Here is a 26,555-nt window from a genome sequence, read left to right on the forward strand (position 1 = left end):
TTCCAGTAACTCTTGTGTCGGATTATTTAGCTGTTCAGCATGTCTTTCGTAATCTGAAAACTTTGAAGTTTCAGACAGGAGTGCTGGCGACTTTCCCCTACATTTCATTCTCATAGATCAAGAAAACAGCTGAAGGCCAGAACTAATTCCACATTTGTTGGCAGTGGACGTCATTCTCACATACACTTCATAGAAAAAATGAGAGGAAATCAGATGAAAATGTCACACAATGGCTTCCTGGACGTGGAAGTGGGGCAGACAGCTAGGCAAGCCGACTCCCACGCCAGCACGCTAGTGTCAGGGTCAAGCTGGGTGCCCACCTACAAGTTTTCTAAGTAACTTTTTTTATTAAAGCAAAATCTGTTAATCACTCCCCAAACTCACTGATCTTATATATGAAGGAATTCAGTCTTATGCTGAGTTTGTAGGATGTAAATGTCTGTGTTACATTCTCTGTGCCTTTTTCTTGACCTATTTACCATTTTATTAAGAGCAGCCAGAAAAATCTTTTAAGGTTTCAGGTCTGTTCAATCTTGTCAGAAGCAAGTAACAGCAGAAATCGGAGCCTTCGTAGTCAAACTCTGATAGAGCTTAAGGCACATTAATGCTGAAAAAAATAATGAGCATGTAATTCTACCAAAATCTATCAGATTTTTTGTAAGATGAACTCAAAATTTGAGGAATTTCAACATGTTTTTAATTTAAAAAAAATACTATAAATGAAAGATTCTACCCAAATTGGCTTTTTATTAATAGTAAAGACTATGGACACATACTGCTTACAAAAAGTATAGGCACAAAAATAAATTAGATACTTAAGGACAAATGTAAAGTTTGCACATTAAGTCATTAAAGATTTTGTATACTTTTTTTATAATTGTTATTTATAAACTAGATAGATTAAGCAAAAAAAAAAAGGCACAAACCAGCAAGTATATGCTAACATTTCTATTTTAAAAGGAAAAAAATATAGTCAGAAACTCTTACATGTGCAGACTACCTCTGGAAGATTAAACTATCAATGGTTGCCTGTGGGACTGGATCAGGAATAGGAAAGAAACTGCTTTTCACTGAAAAGCCTTTGGTACAATTTAAAATATTTTAGAGTTAATCATGTACAGAACTCTTAAATATTTTGATTAATAATTGTATTTAAGATTAAATCTTTAATATACAAATTTAACATAAAATTGATTAGTTATATGCTACAAATAAGAGACTTAAAAAGTCTTAAGAGTGAGTTTTAGGTGTACTTGATAGAGAAATCAAGATTAATTTAAAGCCAGCCATTAATATGCTACTTACCTGCATGTTATTCAAGACAAGAAAAATATGTCAATATACAAGAATAACTAAATTTTTATTTTCTTTTGAAAATAATGATTAAAATGTAATTCATAAATGTATTTCTCTAGCCTAGTTTGTGATTTGTATCATGAAGGTGATGGCACATTAACTGTTCTGAATATCATGTTTTATTATTTTTCATGTGCTTTCTAGGCTGGGTATACACCCCGTCTATATACATGCCATGTTTTTCCCACTATCCCAACTGAACAGTGTCATGCCTCCTCCCCTACCCCAGTATGTAGCCTAAATCCAAAAGGAGAAAGCTGGATCACCTACTTTTCCCCAATTTTACACCTTTTGTTAAGGCATTTCAGAAACAGAAATGATCTGCTTTCTCCATTTCACCAATCAGTTCCAACACAAAAAACAACAAATAAAGCAATTTCTGTGATGCCAATGTCTTTCTTTGTACTTCCACACTCTGGAACAAGCACATTTGGAAACAATCAGCTCCAGGAGTGTTAAAAGGCCCTCAAAAAACTAGGAGTAATATTATCTCTAGTATAAAAGAATTCAAAAACATTCAGTTCCAAAGAGTCCCTGAGCACACTGTTCATTCCAGCAAGAATCTCCAGTCCAGAGAGGTAATGAATGGAAGGCACATTTTCTCCTACTTGAGGACCACTGATAGCACAGTACTAGAGATGGTACACCAGCCAGGCTAAGCAAGGTTCTGATTCATGACATTCCCCCCTCCCAATTTTAAATCTTATACACTGGAAAAGGTCTGATGTTGGAAGTAAACACAACACTTGAGACTAAAGCAGTGGCAGCTGGAGTGTAACAACCTTTCCACAGAGTATCCAGAATTAAGGATAGCTTCAAGACTCCTCCTCTTCCTTTTCCAGGAAATCAGTCAATGTTCCATTGTCAATAGGAATTAATAAATATTCCACTCCATCAGTTCCCTAAAAGATATAATACCCTGGATGTTAGTCATTTGTAAGAGGTAAATTTGAATCCTATTGTAGGTTCAAAAAATGGACTTCATATTTTTATATATATAAGTATAAAGTTTAAGGGAAAAGGGCACACAGAAATATATCTTTAAATACATGGAGTTTATGGTTAAGCCACTTCATAATAGAAAGACTAGGGGGTGAATAAAGGGTTATTTACTTCATCCTCCTGCTCTTTCTAGATCTTACACCGTTGATTTCTGTTCTTTTATTTCCCTTTCAACTGAAACTTTTCCACTGGTTTTAAAAATACATTTCAGTATCTCCTAGTTTTAAGTAACCCGCACTAGACTCCTCATTCTTTTCCAGTTATCACCCCCACTCTGCAGCTTTCCAGAAGAGGCTGGTAGTCTCCGTCTCCTCACTCTTCCCTCAACCCAGGCCAACCCAGCTACTGCCACCGTGTTCATATACTCGAATGAGCTTTTGCTTAGACCAGTGATTTCTATTCATCTCACGGCACACATAATCACTAAAGTTCTGCGGCACACTAAAAAACATTTTTTGCTGATCTGACAAAAAAAAATAGATACAGTTTTGAATCATTCACACCTGATGTCTATCGTTGTATTGGCAGTTGTCATTTTTTTTTTTGGCTATCTGAGGGAAAAAAGGCCATGCCCAACTAAGTAGTCAGATACGGCACTGATTGCAAACCACTGGCTTATCTCCAAGGAATTCCATAAATCCAATAGGTATTTTTAGTCCTCTTTTGTCATCTCAGCAGCACCTGACACTGCTAACCATTCTTTTTTTCTTAAAACATGCTTTTCTCGGCTTTTGTAATATCATAACCTGATTTTCTTCCTGACTCGGGCTGTTTCTCTCAGCTTGCAGGGTTATCTTTTACTTGGCCATTAAATGTCACACTTCCAGACTAGTTCCTGACCCTCTAATCTCACTATGTCTTTTCTCCAGGTAGTCCCACCAATGCCTGGTTTCAGCCACAACCTAAAAACATAGGAATCACAATCTTGTACGTCTAGCCCAGATCTTTCCTCTGCTTTCTTGTCCCAGGAATCCAATTCTCTAGTTGACATCTTCACTTGGAAATCTTGAAGGAACCTCAAACATATTAAGTCCAAACAAACCAAGATCATCAACTCATGATCTGTTTCCCCTAAAATGTTGCCTTCCCATTTCTCATCCAATGAGTCCACCATTTCTCTGGTTATGCAAGCCAGAAACCAGGAATTACTCAACACTCCCTTGGCTCCAATAGCCAATCTATCATCAGCTCCTGTCAATTTTGCCTCCTAAGTATGTATTGAATCCAAACACTTTTTTCCCTTCACCCTAGTCCAAGTTACCATCATCTTACCCAGACTACTGACACCGTCCTTACTGGTCCTGGTACACTGACTTTGGGCAATCCCTGTTCCACTCTGATGCCAGAGTCAGAACATTTTTTTTTTAATGTCTTCCCATTACTGTTAAATAAAGATTAAAATCTTTTCTCTGGCCCAAAAGTCATACATGGTCTAGTCCTCGGATGACTACTTTTTCAGGCTTATCTTATGCTATGCTGGCTGCCCTTTTCTTCCAGGGTCTCTACATGCTGTTCCTGCCTGCAATGCTCTTCTCCTTCCTGTCTGACTACTTGCAACTTAGTCTGCCTTCAGATCTCAGCTTGGGGTTTCTGATATCCACAATTAGGCTGAATCCAACTGTTTTAATACGCTCTTTCAGAAACATGTACCTTCTGATCATAGGGCTTGTCACAGTAAAACTATACATATGTCAGACTATTGAACACATCCATCTCCTCCACTAGAATTAAAGTTCTATAAGAAAAGTTTTTGTTACTACTATATCCTAATATTTAGTGCAATATAAAATATAAAGTTAGTGTCCAATAAAACTAGACCAGATTAATGAATGCGGTAGAATAAAGAGAGGGAGAAGGAAACAGAATGATTTGACTCAATATATTCCTAATGACCTATTACTCTAGATTACGAGTCTTAGGTTTTCTGCTTTGCTCTAAAAACCAAGTAGTTCTACCTTGTCTCTTGCTACAGAACTCAAATGGCACATTGACTAAATGGACCCTTGTGATCCATCATGGAACCTCAGTTTCATAATCAGATTTCAGTCAAAAGCTCACTTGTCCAAGATATGCTAGTCCTGGAATATAATGCCATAATAGCAAAGTCTCACCTTCTTGGTTCTTATAAGCTTGTGGTCCCTAAATTCAGTTAGTTGGGCCCGAAGTGTCAGATCACTATTGACGAGGAATGCCTCACGGCACTGCTGGTAGAAATCTTGAAAAGAAAATCCTGAAAATTCAAAAGGTTTGAACATAAGTCAGCATTTAAGACATGACCTGCATGTGGACACCCACACCAAAGAACACAGAAGAGTGCCGTGGCCACACTATTTTAAAGCAATGACTAAGTATTAATTTTTTTTTCTTGGTGTCTGTGACCAAATTTATCCCTGAGGCCCAGCAGGGGATCAGGGCCCATGAGTCACAGTGATTCTGTGGCAGCCTGCGGAGCCGGGGCCTGCCACGGGTGCGGCGGGCCCCGAATTTGACTCGGCTGCAGCTGATTTTTTTTTTAAAGTACCTCTGGAAAAGGCAAAACTAGAGAATACTGTGGCTTGTGTTTTTTAAACAAAACTGACTGGCTGAAAATAGTCAACTGCGATCAAGTTATTACATAACCCTGTGGGCAGTTTTAAATAAAACTGACTTTTAAAGAGGGAACTAGTAAGCCATAAGAGCTGAATGATTATTAAAATGTTTAAATTACATTATTTTTACTCAAAGGAGGAAAATCCGCTAAGATGCCCAATCTATGAAATATATGTAATTGATAGAAATATGTCCAGAATTAGCATAAGAAGTTTAAAAAGCAGGCTGGGGCTGCCTTTCAATTCACATCGACAAGCAGCTTGCTCAGCAGTGCATCTGTAGGGCTGTTAGAACATTTGCTATGCGGCACACACACTGACACAGAGCAGACCATTCATTCACGGCAGTGAAAAACTGCAGTGCTATTATTACATTCCAGAAAAAGGAACTTATATAGAGTGAAACAAAAGTCACACAATTTAATATCATAAATATTGGATACCAAGGTAAGAAGGGTTATCCTGGTTACCCAGCTGGTGCTTTATGAGCAGCCTGAAAATCCCCCTAAGGAAAAAAACAAACAAACAGGAATTAAAACCCAAAATGTTATTTTCAAAAGATAACAGCTGGTAGTAAAATACATGAAGAGAATGTGAAATACTTGGCTTGTCTATATTAGCTTCTGTTCCTTTCTCCAAGGAACATCATATACTGGCCTATATAAAAAGGAAAAGCTTTTGTTACTTCCTTTTAAGGAAAATCTAGGACTATTTTAAGTCAAAAGTTTAGCCCACTGTAGAAAACTTGGAATATATAATAAAACCTAATGAGGAAAATATCAATCCCAAAGCCCTGAAATAACCACTAGTATTTGATGCGGAGATATTTGTGTATACTGCTTCCTAAAACCTTTGTAGAATGAGATAGAATGGAAATACATAAATTCATGCATTTGGTCTAGAGGCTATTTTACACCTCACTGTTTCACCGATTTTGAATTATTTCTGTAGGAGAGAAGACCAAGTGGAATCATGGGGTGAGAGCAGTGCTATACAAACTAAGATTCCCAGGAGTCCTTGGCAGAGCAAACATTTTAAACCTGTTTTCATTTTTGTGAGAATCTACAAAATAATTACTATAAGCATGTTTTGGATTACCTAAATGACCACTTTATAATTTCTAAGTTGATCCTGGAACAATAAGGCACCAACCCCCCAAGCAGTTGAAAATCCATGCACAACTTTTCAGTACCCGGTGTCTGTCAGCATCCTCCGGCAGCCGGCTCCAGGACCCCTGCAGATACCACAGTCCAAGGATGCCTGTTGCCCTCATATGAAATGGGGTAGAACAATGGATAGAGTTGGTCCTCTGCGTCTGCAGATTTCTAACCATGAACTAAAAATACTGTTTTTGATCTGCAGTTGATGAATCCATGGACGTGAAACAAGGGGATACAGAGGGCTTACTATGTACTTATTGGAAAACACCTGAGTGTAAATAAGTGGACCCGTGCAGTTCAAACCCCTGTTGTTCAAGGGTCAATAGTACTGCCACTGACTCCACAGCTACATTTTGGTTAAGATTTTTGATCAATTACATTCATACTAAGTAAAGACGAAATAATATTGGAGTTTGCAGAATGAACCAAAATTTCATAGTACTTTAAATATATATTTTTAAAGTGTTGAAGGCTAGCACGCATTAAAGTATGCCCAACTAAAAATATTTGCTTTAGTGTAGTGTGTTTATTCTTGTATTTATATTGCACAGATCCCCAGCTTCATACATAGCAACTTGCAGTAGTCCATTAACTCTAAGCCTAATAGTAAAATTGAATAAAGATTTTTCTGTTCCTAATTCCATCAAAAATGAGTAAATACCCATTTAATACTTATTTCAGTATTAACCCAATGCTGATCTTATTTTGAGGAAACAAAAACAGCTTTATAAAGTAACAGGATTCATTAGCATTTGAAGGTTAATATAATGGAGACTTATAACGATACAGTTGAGTATCTTGATGCTGGCTGTAGCTGTGAAAAGCTACCCATGCTAAAACTGTGGAAGTAAACACACATGCATGTACACCCACTTAAACACAAATGAGAGCATGTATCAATGGTGAAATCTAAATAAGCTCTACGGATCAGGCCACTGTCAGTTTCCTGGTTTTCATACTGCTCTTTGGTGTGACAAGTCGGCCTGAGGGCCAGTTGGGAAAGAGGCGCTGGGACTTCGCTGTACATTTCTTTGCAGCCTCCTATAAATCTGTAATTATTTCAAAACAAAAAGTTTTTAAAAAGCAAAGAGAAACAAATAAATGGACAAGAAACTGCTAGCAATAAAAAATCTAAGATCTATTTGAAAGTTCCTGTGTACCCCAGTCTATTCCCCTTCCTTCTTTCCTAAGATCAGTACTATTCTAAACTAGGAATTTTTCATATCCACCTACATTTAAAAAATTTATTTATTATGTGTGTGCACACACATATATACGGGGTGGGCAAAAGGAGGTTTAGAATGGTTTCTATGGAAAATTTTATAATAATTAATACATAATAATGTTACCGAGGAGACCCGAGTCAGGGGGCTACCTCTACTTGGTTCTTATCTTGCTCGCAAGAGAGAATTCAGGTGAGACAGAAATATGTACAGTGGAAATAAAATAGCGAGTTTATTTATGAAACATATACAAGCACAAAGCTACAAGCAGGCGCCCAGCTAATCTGAATGTCCCACAGATAGAGAAAATAAAGTTGTTAGTAAGTTTGTTATCTATACAACTTGCCCTGGCTACAAGTGAGCACCTACCTAATCTGAGTGCACCAACTACTGGGATTCAGGGTTATATACTTTAGCCAGTTTCTAGGTTCCCCCTCCTCCTCTCCCTTCCAGACCTTGGGACAATTACAAAGGCTTTCTTTCCCAGCTAGTGGAGATGATACACACAGAATTTCAGGGGCTCCCCTCCTCCTGCACTATCATAATTTTGCATGTGATGTTTGGAACACCTGGCAATTTTATCAGGCCGGGCTCAGGACTCCTGGGTCAGCAGGTGACACATCACTCCCTTTTCTTTCTAGCATCAAGTTTTAAGTTCTCTATTAGATTGTAATGGCAGGGGCCCTGCTTTATTTCTCCTCTAGCCACTCAGTCCTAGCTGCTACCTAACAATAATATAATAAACTTTGTTTAGCATACTCACAACTGTAAACCTACTTACTTTTGCCCATCCTGTATGCATAAATTTGAACACTATATAATAAGTCCTATTTACACTGCTTTTTATATCTACCATCCTATCAGTTTAATATCTATCCTTAACAAAAATGTCTGAGGCTTGGACAATAAATGACATGTCACACTACTGTTACCCCACATAAGTCAATTCCTGGCTGCCAACGCTGCTTCTAGACCCAGGACACAGCCGGACTGTGGCTTCAACTCTCTCACTGCTTTATGATTCTGTCCCATGGAGACATTCATATTTTCCAGTGAGGCTCTATCTTTTACTTTTGTTATTTTATATTTAATCTACTATGCAGTGTGTTTGGCCCAAGTGGAGATGAATTCATTAAAGTGTGAAAGTATTGTGCCATCTTGTATACAAGGGTCCCTTTATTGCTCTTTTAAAAATTTTTTAAATTTTTCCATTATATTCAGTATTATTCTGTATTAGTTTCCGGTGTATAGTGAAGTGGTTAGAAAATCAGGTGTGTTACACAGTGGTCTTCCCCTGCTTCAACTACCCACCTGGCCCCATACTACGTTATCACAATATTAATGATTATATTACCTATGCTGTAATCTTCATATATGGGACTATCCTGTCACTTCCCTCATTACACTTTAAAGAAAAAAAATAGGCTTTGTTAGTCTCACCTGCTTAGCTAGTATCACCTGCTTATTCCTAGATTTTAATTTCAAGCACAGAAATCACTTAAAATTTGATTAATTTATAGATCTAATACATTTCTAACTTGAAAAAAAATTGCTGCCTTTATAACAGTCATTCCACTCATCCAAGAACATAATATTTATTTATTCAAATTTTAATTATCTATTCTCAACATTTGCTTAAAAATAGTTCTAGGACTCTATGGTTTAGGGGTAGGTTGCTACTAAAAGCCTCTTTCAACAGCTTAATTTTCTTACAAATTTTTTTTGTGGCTTATGCTACATCCATCTTTTCTTAGATTGTATAAATTCAGATATACCTCTTGGTTAGGCCGCTGAACTTACTTCACTGGAGACATCATAAAAGGTATTTGAAAGCATGAGCTGTAGAGCCAGGCAGATGTGAATCACAATCTCTGTGCCCTTTACTACAATATCTACCTCAGAGTGGTAGTTATGAAAATCAAACGAACTATTTCACGTAAAGGAACCTGTGTTTGAATCATAATATTCATGCATCATTAAAAATAACCCTTAAATTTAAGTCCATCAAAATTCTTCCACAATGACTGCTAACATGCACTTATTCAGAAACACAAAAAATTTATTGTGAAAAAAAATGTTGTAATTCCTGCTTATTATTGGGCAATTTGATAGATGACTACCACTGAGCAGTCTGACTAATTACATAATTACAGTACTAGCAACTATTATGACTACTATTCTCTTAATCCTTCAGACTAAGCAGAAACTTTAGTATTGCCATTAAACATAATAGTACATGTCTTTAAATGTGTAGATTTAAAAAAAAAGAAACAATAATTTTCATTCTTACCTTGCATTAGGGGTAAGGCTTCCTAAGACATGAGTCAGGGAACTAAGCGTCAGTGATCCAGACTGTTTAACGAGAAGAGAATTCTCATAGGAGGTTTCTTCAGTATAAGGACTATATGTAGTAGTTTCATACCAGAGCCAGTTATAAAGACTCTTCTTTACATGATCCCACACTAGAGCACATGATCAAAGAAATAAAAAATTACTAATTTTCATATTGTCATGTTACTAAATTTCATTCTAGGGAAGAATGAGAAAGCATTAAATAAAAAACCAAATCTTGAAAACTTCCACTTTTGCCATTTTCCCCATCCAAATCAGTACCGGACAATCTAATTTCATTGTCAATCTACATCTAATCTTCCTTGGTATCTTAAATACAAGGTAAAATATATTAGCACTACCAAGGCATTCTTTTAAATAATTTAACATTTTGCTCAATAAGTCTCTGAATTAAACTGCATAAAACAAATGTTGCAGTATCATAAAGAGTGAGAAAAGACGAAAATAATACTTGGGTCTCCTCTCTTCCATAAAACTTTATGTATAAAACCCCTCCTTTAGAACCTGAATTTTTATTTCTAACAATGTTCTAAATTAGATTGAGGACACCTAGATTTTTGGAAACCTATATCTTTAAAGATGCAACAAAAGAACTAAAACTGCACTAAAATACAGTAAAAATGTGACACCATTAAGAAAATTATTTTTCTAAGACTGTTAGCTCAGGAGAGAAAAACAGTGATATTTAACTTACTAAGAGGAGCATTGAGGTGATCAATAGATGCTATAAGGTGTATGTTACGTAAAGATGACAACTGTCCAATAATTTGCTGGCTTTTGTCTCCTCTCAACATTTGGCTATCCAAATTGTGGATGAGAAGGAAGAGTTCTAAAGAAGAATCTAAAAGTAAGAATTAATTATTATTTTCAATGAGTATTTGTTAATTCCCTACCACACACAATATGGATTAAAGAATATATGACAGGACAAAGTAACTATTGTTTAGGCATATGTAATTTATTTGAGAAGATATGGCAGTTATTCATAAAATAGGCAAGACATTATTAAAACCTTCAAAAATAAAATTCATCGAAAATCAATAGGGGGAAAAAAAGGAGAAAATCAATAGGGACTAGAGGGATTAGAGACTTCACTGGAATGGTTAGCATTTGAATCAGACCATAAAGAAAGCAGTTGTAGTAAGGCATAGGAAGTAACACAAGATTTCTAGCCAGTGTGGCTCAGTGAATTGAGCACTGGCCTGTGAACCAAGAGGATGCTGGTTCATTTCTGGTCAGGGCACATACCTAGGATGCAGACCAGGTCCCCAACTGGGGGCGTGCAAGAGGTAACCAATCAATGTATCTCATGCATCAATGTTTCTCTCCCTCTTTTTCTCTTCCCCTCTCTCTAAAAAAGATAATAAATGAAATCTTTTTTTTTTAAAGATGCATATTGGATTGGAGGTGAATCTGTGCACGTTGAATTGCAATTGCATGTTGTGGGAGTGGAAGGGAAATGCACACTGAGACACAGTATTGTCATTAAAAATCAAGAGTTAATTTAGAGCCCTGCCTGGTATAGCTCAGGGGACTGAGTAGAGGCCTGTGAACCAAACAACCAGGGTTCGATTCCCAGTCAGGGCACATGCCTGGGTTGCAGGCCAGTTCCCAGCAGGGGATGCACAAGAGGCAACCATACACTGATATTTCTCTCCCTCTCTCCTTCCCTTCCCCTCTAAAGATAAATAAAATCTTTTAAAAAAAGTTAATTTAGAAAACTCTTATCATCACAAAAACCAAAGAAGACAAAAAATGGGAGAAGAAGGGTTTAGGACATTGCCCAAGGAATCAGAAAAGTGAGAACAGTAATATATCATAAGTCAATGAAGGAAAAATTTGGCAGATGAACTTTGGTCAAGATATAGCATAGATAAATATAGCTCACCTCCTTGTACAACCACAGCAAAAATTACAACCAGACTACAAAACAAATATCACCCAGAATCGTCAGAATATCAAGTTGTGTGGAAGTCCAACAACCAAGGAATTAAAGAAGTCACATTCATCCAGAGAGGTAGAGAGGTTGGAGACACAGAATGGGTGGAGAGATACTTCAGGAGACAGGGATCCGAGCCCTACACAGGACCACCCAATCCAGGGTTTCAGTGCCAAGAAGGTAACTCTCCATAACTTAGGTCTGTAAAACCAGTGGGAGTTGGTTGGCAGAAGAAACTGCAGGATTCTCAGAAGTCTCCTCTTAAAGGGCCAACAACGGACTTAGAACTTACTCAGACTCACTCTCTTTAGGCTTCACCACCAGGGCAGCAGCTGGAAGGGCACCAGTGGCATACAGGAGAAATCCAAGTGTCCTGCATCAGGCCAAGTGCCAGAGACAGCTTCCTCCAGAACAAAACTCAAGAGGCCAGGAAGCAGCAGAGACCCTTTCTGAGCCCTCTCCCACACAGAGACATAGAGAGACAACACCATATTTGAGACTCCATCAACCTGGTTCACATGGGTTGCCCCACCCTGGTGATTACCTAAGGCCCCGCCTCATCCAACTAACCAGTGTGGTTTTCTACAATAGGCTATGCTACTAAGACAGGAGGTCAAAGCAGCTCTACTTAACACACAGAAACAAAACACAGGGAGGCTGCCAAAACGAGGAGACAAAGAAATATGGCCCAAAAGAAATAACAGAACTCTGGAAAAAGAACTAAACAAAATGGAGATAATCAACCTATCAGATGCAGAGTTCAAAACAATGGTTCTTAGAATGCTCAAAAAAACTCGTTGGGTATTCAACAGCATAAAAAGACCCAGGCAGAAACGAAGGTTACACTAAATGACGTAAAGAAAAATTTACAGGAAACCAACTGTGGAGTGGATGAAGCCGAGAATCAGATCAATGATTTGGAACATAAGGAAGAAAAAAACTATCAATAAGAACAGCAAGGAAAAAAAAGAATTCAAAAAACAAGGATAGGCTAAAGAGCCTCTGGGACAATCAACATTCGAATCATAGGGGTGCTGGAAGGAGAAGAGAAAGAACAAGAAAATGAAAAGTTGTTTGAAAAAATAATGAAAGAAAACTTCCCTAATTTGGTGAAGGAAATTGACATACAACTCCAAGAAGCACAGAGAGTCCCGAACAAGATGGACCCAAAGAGAACTACACCAAGATATATCATAATGAAAATATGAAAGGTTAGCCCTGGCTGGTGTAGCTCAGTGAACTGAGCACGGGCTCTGAACCAAAAGGGTCACCAGTTCAATTCCCAGCAACATGCCTGGGTTGCAGGCCAGGTCTCCAGTAGGGGACACATGAGAGGCAACCACACATTGATGTTTCCCTCCCTCTCTTTCTCCCTCCTTTCCCCTCTTTCTAAAAATAAATAAAAATAAAACCTTTAAAAAATTAAAAAGATAAAGGATGAGCCAAGGCCAACATGTTTAGTAAGAAGAAAATTACAGGTGATCTTCAAGCATACAGTTCAGGCAACACAGGGGCAAGAAACTAAGGAAACAGTTAAAAAGCCATGGCTTCAAAAACCTTAAAATCATACTGAAATAGGGAAATAAAATAGCATGGAAGGGCAACACAATAAGGTAAAATTTTTTTCCAACATGGAAGAAGTCCTCTACATTTTTAAAAGCTATTTGTAAGTCTCTTACGGGTTGATAAGAAATGGGACAGTTGGCAGTTACGTTGGAGGATGAGCCTTTTAGAGATAATAAGTAAATCTCTCTTACACTGGGGATAGAAGAACAAGAGAGACAATACAGTGACAAAGATTCTGAGATGACACATTTTGAAAGTCTAAGGTTCCTTGAATTCTAGAAGCCACCAGCCAACAGTATTTAAATTATATATAAGTAAACATAAATTACACATAAATAGCATATACTATATTTACTTATATAATTATATGTAATTATAAATATGTATCATGTATACCATGATATATATTTGGTGCAGCACACATAGATGTATGGCATATATGTATATGCCATGTATATATAACACATGTATGGCATACATCATACATATACTATTATATATGGGCATATATAAAATGACTTAGGCATCTATTTTAATGAGCAATACAAACATTATCAAGATTATCCATCTAATGAATTAAACATAATCAAGCACTCCTTTCAACTCTTAAGCAATGACTAAATGACATGGTTAGAGCTTAAATAATTTTATTTCTAATTTTTTGAAATGCTCACATAACCAGAACATTCACACTAAAAGAATAACAAAAATGTTTTTTATTCCAGATTTTAGTATATAAAATTATTGAGATGTAGTGATATGGACTCAGAATAAATAAGAATATTTTATAAAAATATCAAATATAAAATCATCAGACAAAGTATACCAATCAGCTGGAGGCACTTTACAACTGTTAAATAAAACCTGAAAGTTATTCTGAAATAAGAAGCTTTGGTTATACAAATTCAAGGTAGTAGGAATAGTTCTTTCCTATTAGTTAACTAATGAAGTTCACATAAAAAGAAAACACAAATTATTTCAGAGCAACCTAAATCAGCACTGAGAAAACTGACATTATTAAAATAATCCTCATTTTTGTATGCATTAATACACAAGTAAGTAGAAGTGTATGCTTAGCTTCACCCTAAAACCAGGGCATCTACTTCACGTTACCTTCTCTAAATTTGTTTATTATCCAGTCTAGCTGATCCAGTACACTGCGGAAAGTACCCGTATGATCGAGGACTTCTTCTGTTATAGAATTCAGGATCTATATCATAAAAGTGCAAGAGGTACATCAATTATAACTTATTCTATCATATAAGATAAACAGAACTAGCAAATCAAACCTTTTTTATAAATTAAAAATAAATTTCAATTTTCAACCAAATATAAAAAAAGTCACTTTAAAAATTCTACTGGTGCCTAAGTATATCTATATTGATTTTTTTAACATAAATTATGGTTAAAAGAAAGAAAACAGGGAATAGCAAAGATGCAAAGATAATATATGAGGGATATGAATTACCCCCCCCAAAACCAAAACCCAACAATATAAGAAACATTAGAAAATTATAGATCAAAGGAAACGGTACACAAACATTGCAAACATTTTTGGAAAGGAATATCCAGCACCCAAAAGGTTTATATTAATTTTCAAATGATGAAGAAATATAAGCATTTGGAGTAAAAAGGATCTATAAATGTGTTATAAAACTAGAAAGTACTACTTATATTATTACTATTTTTAGAGTACCAAAGTGACATAAAAGCATTTATAAAATAAGTCTATGCAAGTCCCCCATCATGCCGTCTTCAGGAAAGTGCTGTTGGTATTTGGTGCAGTGCACAAAGCTAACTTTTCCCTAAGATTTAATACAGTATCAGTTACAAAGCAGGAAATTCAAAGACAGGGATTCAGAGCTAGAACCTTCTGAGCCCAAGCACATGACCGTAGGCATTCTGAAAGCCTACTGGTAGGAAGGCTAGAAACAAATACTGAATCCTCCAGAATGAGAAGTAGCATCCTCATTAACACGGGGTATAAATTGGCAGGAGATGTCCCTTTTAATATTTTTGAAACTTACTGATTTCACACTGATTCCAGGAAAGAAACCATTGATGACAACGTGAATGGAATCTTGCAGCATGGTGGCACGAAACCGTTCTAGTAAATCTCTCTTCGAACCCAAACCGTAAAGTACAATGTTGAACCCCAGGCTGTTAGGAAAGATAGCATTCATGAAATTAAAGTTTAGTACCTTTTATTGCCAGTTTTATAATCAACCAGTTTCCTTAATTTTAGCTTATAGAAGAATACAGGAAGAACTGAGAAGGCTAAATAACTCTGTTGATTCCTAACTCATACAAGGTAAAAAGTACAATTTTATATCTGTATAAAATTAGAGCTTAGAGTTCCAGTATTAGTAGCTTTCTCTCCAGCTCATGTTACATTTAAATGACACATGCCTGGAGGTAAAAGGACAATGTAGTTGGTACAAGGTACTAAAAAGTTTTACAGGCTGAAGCAGTTTTAATTGATAGATTAAATTGGAAAGATAGATTAAAATAGGCCAGGTCACAAAGGTCTTGCTAAGTCAACTAAAACAATTAGATTTTATTCCAAGGACTGTGAGCATTTATTAGTAACTAGTCAGTTGTTAATGGAAAGGCTTTAAGTAGGAAAGTAACATGATCTTTTTAGAAAGATCATAGTGGCTGAGTGGGAAGAATGGATAAGGAGAGACAAAACTGACTTGAATTAGGTGTCAAGGAGGAAAATGTAAGGTATCAATAGCTTCATAAGTCAAATCAATAGGATTTGGGAGGTAGAAGTGAGAGGTGAGGGAAAGGGAATATTGAAGAATAACTCAATTTTTGGCGTAGGCATCTTTTTCCATGAATGGGGTGGCATTCACTGTGAGAGGGAGCAGGAGTGGGTGGGAATGTAAATTTTATGTGCACTGAATTATTTATAGGACATCCAGTATTCAGATATCCATGTCTGCTCTTGGGGAGTGAGATCTGAGCTGGGCTGGAGATAGTTACGAAAGTTATTCACATACAAAAAGCAACTGAGGCCCAGAAAATGAATGAGATGATGCAGAATGTGACACACTACAGCTCAAACGAAAGTTCAACTCCATGTTTGTGTATGGAGGTCAGTCAGAAACAGTATTCATGTGATGCTCTGTAGCAATGCATGATGGCCTAGAAATAGAAGAACAGAAGAGAGATAACCCCAAAGGTAGAGATTAGCAAGATAGAAGCAGCAAAAAAAAGTAGCAGGGAATTCAAAGTGCTAGCAAGTAGCTGACTATAAGGTACCAGGTAGGAAGCAGAGCAAATCAAGTTATTAAAGTTGACATACTGGAAGAAGGAAGAATTGATGGATTGGAGAATGGGAATAGAGTGAAGAGCTGCTTTAGAAATTTGTAATAAACAAACCACAAAGAGTTATTGAGAGGAACTAAGGTCATAGCAGGGAAGACAATCACTTTCTTATTATTACAACCCTATGACCTATTTATTATTGGGAAAACAAAAACAAAAAAGCACCATAATCAACTGAGGAAAAGTGTGGCCATTTCCATGTTCCTACTGCTTGGTGGTCCTGCGTTCTTATTAATCTCATTATACTAAAGTCCTTTTAAACACAAATATAAAAGTAATTATAGTTAAAAAATTAGTTTTTTGATTTTAATCATTTTTCTAGGTATTTTAATGAAAATTTAAAATTCAACATGAGGTATCTGAAAAATGATAAAATTGAAAAATATTGTAAGAAATAATTTTGAAATAGTAAAATAATGTTCAAAAGACAGATCTCAACAAATTCTAAAGGTCTACAGTATGTATATAGAATGAGATTAAAAGAATAGAAATACTGCTCTCGCTGGTGTAGCTCAATGGATTAAGCACGGGCCTTCAAACCAGAGGATAGTGGTTCGATTCCCAGTCAGGGCACATGCCTGTGTTGCAAGCCAGTTCCCAGCAAGAAATGCATGATATTTCCCTGATGCTTCCCCTTTCCCCTCTAAAGATAAATAAATAAATAATCTTAAAAATTAATAAAATAGAAATACATAGTCTTTCATTTTAGGAACTTTACTATGAAATGCTGGATTAAAATATAATTGATATGTCCTGACAAATTACATGTTTAAATATTTTTATGAATAATAACCTGTAATTTTAAGAAAGCCTATTTATCTTACAAATGGCTTTCACATCTGTTAAACTTAGAAAAGAGAAAGTTCTTCAAAATGAGAATATCTAAAAGCCACATAATAACATTTCTACAAATGCATCATAAAATTGAAAAAACACCTACATTTTCAAATTTCTATACATGAATATTTATCATTTGTTGCAAAAAGAAAATTAAAGTTATATTACTTTGATAACACAGACATATATATATTATTCTTTATTTTACAAGGGTTTGCAATGATGACAGTACTTACTGTAACTGCAACATCCATTTATGAAATAACTGTTCGTGTTGTTGATTTAGTTCTTTGAGTTCAGCAGAAAAAGTAGGGGAAACCTTGCTCAATAAATCACGCAAAGTTTGCTTTAAAAAAAAAGGGAAGAGAGAGGGAAGAAAATTACTTTCAAACCACATACATCAAATCAATCCAAACTAAAAATATTTCCTTACAGGTAGAGTTTAAAAGCGGCCATTCGTTTGGTAATCAGTGCATCAACTAAATACACACAATGTTTCAAATATGATTTAAATATTTGTTTCCTTCAAGTTTTTAACATTCTTTTTGGTTCAAATATGTGACAGCAGTGAAGAATTTGCTGATTTTTTCTGGAACCATTTATGTAATTATAAATTTGAAATATAAATCTTTAATTTCTAAAAAGATCACTACCATAAAGAGATAATTAAACCTGCCTCCCAGCTTTGACAACAAATCTAGGGTTTTAAAAACCTATGGATCTGAAAAAATCTAAAAACTTAAGGTAACAGTTCAACATTGATTCTCAGAAAACATTAAAGTTTCTTTATAATTTACATTATTAGTAGTAAAATAAACTTTTATCACTGCTCCTGTTCCAAAAGCTATTCCTGACAAACCCTTTAACTTTGATAAGTATCTCATAGCTTTTTAAACAACAATGTAAATAAATTGAGGAAGATATATTGTCCTGCATTCAAAACTCAGAAATTCACAAGTATAAAAGACATATGGACAAAAACTAGTGGGGGTGAAAATGGGAGGGAGTGGGGAGGGCTGGGTGGGTGGGCTGGGAGTAAAAGACAGAAAACTGTACTTGAACAACAATTTAAAAAAATAATTAATTTTTAAAAACTTTGAAATTCATGCTCATGAATCAGCTCATTTTTTGAAATAGAAACTCTAGCAAAAAGCCTTAAGTGCATGTTTACCCAAGCACTACCATGTTTTCATGATTCTACCTTCTAAGCAAAACATTCTTTTAATACTGAAGACTAAAGTTGTAATCAACATTCCAGGCACTCTGGTCTGTACAGTTTTTTATTTAACCACATACTTAAAAAGAAATAGGATGTTTTTAAGAAAAACCATTAAGTAGTTTAAAATTTTTTTCTCATTCTTTCAGAAATTTAGATCCTGAAAAATTTCCAGCTCTGGCTGGTGTGGTTCAATGGATTGAGTGCTGGCCTGGGAACCAAAAGGTCATTGGTTTGCTTCCCAGTCGGTGCACATGCCTGGGTTGCAGGGCAGGTCCCCAGCAGGGAAGGCACATGAGAGGCAATCATACATTGAGTTTCTCTTCCTCTCTTTCTCCCTTCCTTCCCCTCTAAAATAAATAAAATCTTAAAAAAAAATAAAATCATAATCCTTAAAATATTTTTTTAAATTTCCAGTCACTTATTACAGATTATCAGAGCTGACACTTGAGTGTGAACTCTGGAATGTTATCCCATCTGTGAACTTTCATTTCAAATTTTAGAATCCATAGAGAATCACACTATTGGTCCCCAAACATCCCCCCCCATATCCATTCCCTTTGCCCTGCAACTTTGCAGTCCTTCCCACTAAAGAAGTAGAGTCTAGTTCCCTGCTCTCTGACTTTGCATTTCACCTATGTGATTTGCTGTGGTCACTAGAATAAAGCAGAAGTGACAATGAACCAGTTTCACACTGAAGCTTCAAGAGGTCTTGTGTTTTTCCTCTTCTCTTTCCTCTCTAACATTATCATGAAAAGAACATGCCTCAGCTAGCCCGCTAATCCAAGAAGGAAGATAAAATATATGGAGCAAATCCTAGATTAGCCAACCAACCCCCAGCTGACCCACCAGACATGAGAAATAAATGCTTACTGATGCAGGCTACTGAGACTGCATTGGTTAGCTATGTCCACAATAACTTAAAGACCTTCCCTTTCCTCGTTATTGGTAACAGTTGTTTCTTTCACCCTCTTAGAGGTCTTTTAGACTCTAGGTCCCATGTAGCCCTACTTTGACCCCAGACCTATTTATCCTTCTCCTGTTACTTACGTTGTATATAGGGTGGACAAAAGTAGGTCTATATGCAAAACAGCTTACTCTTGTATTATTATGTATTATTATTAATTATTGTATTATTTATTATGAAGTTTTGCCCACCCCTATATAAAAATATATGAACTAAGCAGATGTTAGTGCCATCACTTCCTTGGAACCATTTGGCTTCTTGATACATGTTTTCAGTTACTCCCTGATCTAAGTCTCTATACCAATAGGCCAGATGACAAAACAAGAACCACCACACAGCACCATGTCATCCAAGTCACAGAGACTTTTCTACAGACTGCAAACTCTCGTCAAAACTCTGTATACGTTAAAAAATTACACTACAGTCTGTCTTGTAGAGAATAATAAATCTTAACTCTTTGAGCCAATAAATTTTTTTATTCTTAGATTATCAACCCCACTTTGAAAGGTTTTCTCTTGAACAAGTATCAGTCAAAACCTCAACAAGTATCACTATATGGTATTTCCAATAAAATAAGATAATGGAATCATTAGTATATAGTAACTTGTTACATTACTGCATTGAGCATGGTTTCCATAATAGCAAGAAGCAAAATACCCTCTTGCTTTTTGCTAAGTTTGTAACTGAGAGGTCACTTATTTTATGATCAGCGTGAGGTTCAATAAATGTGTGGGTTAAATGAACAAGAGATTAATGGTACATGGATATCAAATAAACTATGACCCTAATGATTATTATAGATCTTGAAAAAATAATAAGAGGGGAAAAAGTGTATAATTACAGTATGCCAAATACAATTCTAATCCAGTGAGTCATTCAGTACTAATATAATAAAATATGCAAGTTATATCACATTAATTTGTGTTTAATTTGATCAGGACAATAATTCTGCTTATGTGCACTTACTCTTTAAATTTGGTACTTTAGTATAATTTTCAGCTTACAATAAGGAAAATTTAAGAAGTAATATTCCTTTCAACCTACCTGATCCAGTTTAGTTCTCCTTAGTTTCTGCAGTGTTCTATCAGAGGTTAAAACTTTGGAACTGCTGTGCGCTTCAAAATATTCTTCTAAGTCAGTCTGAAAATGCAAAGTCAATTCTTTGTTTCAGATTATTTCCTTCATATCAAAACTAGACAGTAATATTAGTGGAAAATATGTGTAATGCTGTTTTTGTCAGGCACTACTTTCTATTTAAAGCAGTAACAGATTTGGGATTAAGTGGATTTAATTGTAGTGATAAAACTGAGTAACTCTTAAGATAATAAAAGTTAAGAGAAATAACTAGATTGAAGTAGTCTATTCCCCCAAACAATCCCTTATAAGTCCCAACATATAATTTCCATTTAGAATTTAAAAAAGGGGGGGCTTTACATATCAGAACCTTCATCTTGTCTCATAGTCTGAGCAAATCCTTTAATATTAGGACAGTTGAAGTACTGTGAAAATGAGGACGTTATCAACAGCAAGGTAAAAAAAGACTTGCTTACTATTAATCCAATAAAATGGCTTATACTTGTTCCACTGATGTGGGGCAGGGATAACCTCCACAGTAGCTAGGAAGGGATGAGAAGCCTTTCAGGTAGCATGCTTTCTAGACTGCTCTGAACCTTTTTGCAGAATACCAGGATAATTAGCCCTTTCTCCAGTCACAGTGTCTTTGGTGTTCTTCCAAACAACTCAGCATGAGTTGTATGGATGTATCGCCACATTATTTATTAGTTATATTGAGTTGAATATATCAACGTTTCAAAAATAAAACTATATAAGAAGGTATACACTGAGAAGTCTTGCCTCCAATTAATTATCCAGTCAATGTATTTTTAGATTAGAATCTCATTTTTACACTGAACTGAAATATCACCTTTAGCACATATCACAGTATTATTACATAAATAGGGATACACACGGCCAAGACAGAAAGTCCAGAAAATAACATGCATGGGAATTAATGTGAGAGGCTGACAAAGTATAGAACACTGAAGAAAAACAATTATGCTGATTCCCCCATTTGGATCTCTTCTCTTAGGGTAGCATATCTTTGAGATACCACACAATTTTTCTTGAAGGTTTAAGTCTCTCTTCACTTACTGTTTCATCTCTTTTCATTTTCTTAGAAGGCGTTTCTTTGCAAACAGCAACTGAAACTACTCTATTCTGAGCTTGAAACTTTGAGCTCAATATGACTTTATTAGTGTCCTCTTCATTTTCTTGTGCAACCCCTTCATCATCCTCCGAGTTGGAAGCAGAATATTCACTTTCACTCTCAGAATGAGACCTTGGGACTGTGGTGGGAAAAACAATTGGGAAAATTTAACTGTATGACAAGAGAGGCATTGTGAGGTAATAAATCCTTGCTGATGATTTCACCAGAGCTGGTTATATAAGTTCTCAGAGCACTGGTTTCCTCAATTATCAAGTGAAACTAATAGTGCCTACTTTAATGGACTATTGTGAAGATTACTGTAAAATGTATGTAGAACTACTAATGATGCCTGACACACAGAAACTGACAATCATACCTAATGCCTCTTTCCCTCTTCCTTGCTAATAGAACTCCACTTTTGTAAAATGAGGCAATGTGCTCCACCTGAAGGGATAAACAATCATGGTCTTTTCCTTTGTCAGATACTTGGTTTCTCACGCTTCTCTGCAGCTAGGGTTGGCTATGTAACCCTTTGACCAATGAAGCGAGGGGAAATTTGCTGGAAGCCTCTGAGAAAGAGTTATCTTGCTTAAAGAAGGAAAGCTCCTTGTTTATATCAATAGCTTAAAACTAAGAAAGCCATTCTGCAATATGAAGTATCAAGCCTAACAATGAAAAATGCTGGTGACAAAGCAAAAAGATAGGAAGAACCTGGATCCTTCATGACATTGTTGAGTCACTACATGATAGAACTCCATATCCCTAGACTTATGATGTGAGATAATTAAATGTCTCTGGTTTAAGCTGCCTATGGAAAATGTCATCTTAAGTGATACCGCACCCAGTACATGGTAGTTACCATTATAAGTACTACTAATACACAGGCACACTCTATCCCAGAATTGATACAATAACATTTTTAAACAAACAACAGAAGCCCCCCACCTCCACTAAATAAAGCTAGTTTTATACTCATAAAGTCAAGATAAAACAAGGTTTTATATTCAACAAACTATAAAACTATTATAAAAAGTTAACTTCAAAAATATTAATAACTTTAACCAAATAAGTATATTTTTAACAATAGACACATTCCATAATATCCAGAATCAGCATATAACAAATATAGATATTAAAAGAGGGGGAATAAAGGCTTGATTGTGGGCATATATAGCTGAGCAGATTCAGATTTGCAAAGATTGCTGCTGCCCATGGTAGACACATGGGTTAGAAGCGCCTGGAGCTACCGGAAAATGTCTCTACTTCATTTATATCATATACACATCATACATGTAAGCATATTTATTTGGTGCTGATGACTGAGATAGAAGAGGAAGCTCATCTTTTCTCTAAAAAGGATTCTTATTTAGGGTAAGGAGAAAACATAGGACCTGAGATATATTTGACACAAAATAACAACGATCATAGTTGCACATATCATCTTTTATTGCCTCAGATATCCAATCATTTAGTACTGCCATTTTTATGTTGATTAAAAATGCAATAGTAATAGTTCTATGAAATCTATACTTTGAGAAGAAAAGGGTACAGCATGAATTTGATAACATTAGTGAATATTATTGTCAAGAAGTAAACCCCAAGGAGGAAGCTGACATCTTTCTGAAATATAAAGGTAAATGCATCATTTACCCCAAAGTTAAATATTTAAAAATCAAAAACCACCTTTAATCTTTCTAGAAGGTAGGATCCATGGATGTTTACTTGGCTGTGTAAAGCATTCCACACAACTATGAATATTTAACACTATTTTATTATAAAATTTCTAAATAAATTAACAGAAGTACTTCCAAAACAAACTAAAAGTCTTGTTATTTTATTAGAGAAACATTGTAACTAACCTCAATACCCACTGACTATAATGTGAAAGATACAATGCTAAGTGTTAGAGTCAAAAATATAAGATATAGTCCTTGCCCTTAAGGAATCTACAGTTTAACTGGGAATATGAACATACCTTGCCTTTCATGAAAAGAAATAGCAATAAGTAGTTATACGAGTAAAAGATAATAATAGCTAACACCTGTTAAGCACATATTAAAGTCAAGCACTATACCAAGCACTCTGAACATCTTTTATTTCAATTAATTTCAAAACACTCTGGGGCTGGTACCATTATTATACCTATTTCACAAATTTAAAAATAAATTGAGGAATAAAGAAGTGTCTAAAAAAAAAAAGAAGTGTCTAATAAGTGGCTGGCCAAAGATAAAAAGCAAGCAGTCTAAGACTAGAACCTATATACTTAACTATCACTGCCCTTGGTTAGATGCCTCTTTTTATAAAAACTCAGTATAAAAAGAAATACATACCCATTAATCTTTTCCTTAGACCACGAGGTGCTGTTGACAGAAATTCACTTTTATCACTGTCCTGTTCAAGTATAAAAAGAAGCAATATTGTTTAATAAAAAAATAATGACATGGAAATTAATGATGGATCTGAGTGAAAGAGGCTAGAAAAGAAGAAAATATTTTGTTTTCAAAAGACCACACTAGAAATAACTTCCCAGAACTAGAAGACAATGACAAACACATCGGTTGGGAAAAAACAACAAAATGATATAACAAACTCCAAAGGATTGCTAGGGTGATTCTGTAAGTTTTATTACAGACATCTGTAAAGTATACATGTACTTTTATTATTATGTAGAGGAAAAACATAAGTATATCAGCGTTCTAAACCACTTTTCATCCACTAGATTAGCAGAATATTTTTTAAAATGTATTAATGTCCATTACTGATGAATAAACAAGGAAATGGGCACTCCTCTGTAATGGCAACAGGCCTTTTAATATGGTGGAAATTTACTAGTGTTAAAACATCGCGTTCTGTGAGGAGAAAAGCAGAGATTCATACTTTTTGCTTTTGTATTTTTAAATTTTTAAGCATTTTACAAAGGTATAAAGTATTTTTTCTCAGAGAATTTAACATTTTAATGCCATTACAATACTAGCACATTAAAATGCCCAGTGTTGTTTACATGTTAATTTTTAATGGCACTGATAAAAAGATAAAGTATCTTTGTTTTGGGGCGAGATGAAAATATGACAAAAAATTTAAGTCTTCTTTAGAAAGGTTGACTTTTTAAGTCAACCTTAAAAAAACTTAAGGTTAGTTACAAATGTTAATAAATTTTGATTTGGGATATCAACAATGAACTATAGCCCTGGCCGAGTAGCTCAGTTGGTTAGAGCATTGTCCCAATATGCCAAGACTACAGGTTCAATCCCCAGTCAGGGCACATACAAGAATCAAGCAAGGAATGTATAAATAAGTGTAGGAACAAATCGATGTTTCTTTCCCCCTTTCTCTAAAAAACAAATAAATAAAAATAATAATAGTACTACAATACGTGAGTTGGTTCCAATGGACTTATGAAGTATAGTACATTTAAAATTTTTTTGATCTACACCCTTACTGGGATGGCTCAGTGGTTCAGGCATCGTCCTGCTAACCGAAAGGTCACTGGTTCAATTTACGGTCAGGGCACATGCCTGGGTTTCAGGCCAGGCCCGGGGCGTGTGAGAAGCAGCTGATTGATGTTTCTCTCCCTCCCTTCCTCTCTCTCTAAAAATAAATAAATAAAATCTTTTAAAAATTGTTAGTGGGAAAAGGGGAGGGATTTAAAGGAACTAGTATAAAGGACACATGGACAGCAATGAAAGGGGGTGGAAATGGAAGGGAGGTGGGGAGCATGGGGGGTGGGCTGGAATGGGAGTAAAAGACAGAAAACTGTACTTGAACAACAATTAAATTAAAAAAATAAATAAAAACATTTCAAGGACTTCCGCCAAGATAGAGGCATAGGTGGAAACACTTTGCTTCCTCACACAAGCAAATCTTAAAACAACAAAGTTTTAACAACAATAAATGCAACCAAACCACAGAAAATGGAACAATACAGAGTCCAAAAACAACGAACTGCTCAGCTAAACCCGTGGGAGGGGCGAAGCCAGCAGCAAAGCAGGTCGGGCAAAAACAATCCACCGACCTGGGAGGTGCACAAGCAGCCGAGGGCGCGGATCCCAGGTGCAGGGTAGCTACAGGAAGGTGGGGCGTGGCTGGCTGGCTGAGGTCGCGCATTTGCAGGCAGATAAACCAGTGAAGAGAGGAGCATTGAGACAGACCTCGAATTCCCCAGCACAGGGCAGCAGGCTCGCACATTTGCACTCAGCTAAACTGGCAGGAGCAGGCAGTGAGGCGGACCTGTGGAGCAGAGAGGACTGCCAATTGCTCCCTCTCTGACCCCGCCCCCACATACAGCGTCACAACCCAGCAACCTAGGAGTCCAAGGCTCCGCTCCTCACACTTAATAGGCGGGAACAGACCAAAAATGGGTCAAGAAGATCTCAAAGCCCCAGAGACTATAGATCTAAGCGATGAAGAAATAGCAAAACTCTCAGACACACAGTTTAAAACACTGGTGATCAGGATCCTCACAGAACTGGTTGATTATAGCCACAAATTAGACAAACATATGAAGGTGAAACTAATTGAAATGAATGGAATTGCACAGGAAACCAATAGCGATGAAAAGGAAACTGGGACTCAAATCAATGGAGTGGACCAGAAGAAAGCAAGTAATGGCCAAACAGAAAAGAGCGAAGAAGCAAGAATTCAGAAAAACAAGGAGAGGCTTAGGAACCTCCAGGACATCTTTAAATGTTCCAACATCCGAATTATAGGGGTACCAGAAGGGGAAGAGGAACAGCCACCAGTAGAAAACTTATTTGAACTAATAATAAAAGAAAACTTCCCCATTCTGGCAAAGGAAATAGACTTCCAGGAA

General features: G+C 36.0%; 1 protein-coding gene and 1 non-coding gene across 5 annotated transcripts in view; both read right to left on the minus strand.

The window, feature by feature from the left end:
* Positions 1-722: 722 nt before the first annotated feature.
* The window catches only part of ORC2 (origin recognition complex subunit 2), a 42,885-nt gene continuing 17,052 nt past the window's right edge, over positions 723-26,555 (minus strand). For all 4 annotated transcript variants that reach the window (XM_037167543.2, XM_037167541.2, XM_037167542.2 and 1 more), the window contains 11 exons: positions 24,076-24,136; positions 21,691-21,884; positions 20,584-20,679; positions 17,593-17,702; positions 15,214-15,346; positions 14,300-14,396; positions 10,376-10,522; positions 9,620-9,791; positions 5,390-5,451; positions 4,470-4,588; positions 723-2,258 (listed from right to left, as the gene is read on the minus strand). In XM_037167543.2, the coding sequence (XP_037023438.2) occupies positions 2,172-2,258; positions 4,470-4,588; positions 5,390-5,451; positions 9,620-9,791; positions 10,376-10,522; positions 14,300-14,396; positions 15,214-15,346; positions 17,593-17,702; positions 20,584-20,679; positions 21,691-21,884; positions 24,076-24,136 (1,278 nt within the window). In that variant the 3' untranslated portion in view covers positions 723-2,171. The remainder of the gene's footprint in view (positions 2,259-4,469; positions 4,589-5,389; positions 5,452-9,619; positions 9,792-10,375; positions 10,523-14,299; positions 14,397-15,213; positions 15,347-17,592; positions 17,703-20,583; positions 20,680-21,690; positions 21,885-24,075; positions 24,137-26,555) is intronic.
* Positions 4,725-4,857, minus strand: LOC119052236 (small nucleolar RNA SNORA5). The gene has a single exon (XR_005083087.1). It is a non-coding gene; the product is annotated as a small nucleolar RNA SNORA5 (small nucleolar RNA).

Source organism: Artibeus jamaicensis, unplaced genomic scaffold (genome assembly GCF_021234435.1).
Source record: "Artibeus jamaicensis isolate MK-2021 breed Jamaican fruit bat unplaced genomic scaffold, CSHL_Jam_final contig_391, whole genome shotgun sequence".
Classification (NCBI taxonomy): domain Eukaryota; kingdom Metazoa; phylum Chordata; class Mammalia; order Chiroptera; family Phyllostomidae; genus Artibeus; species Artibeus jamaicensis.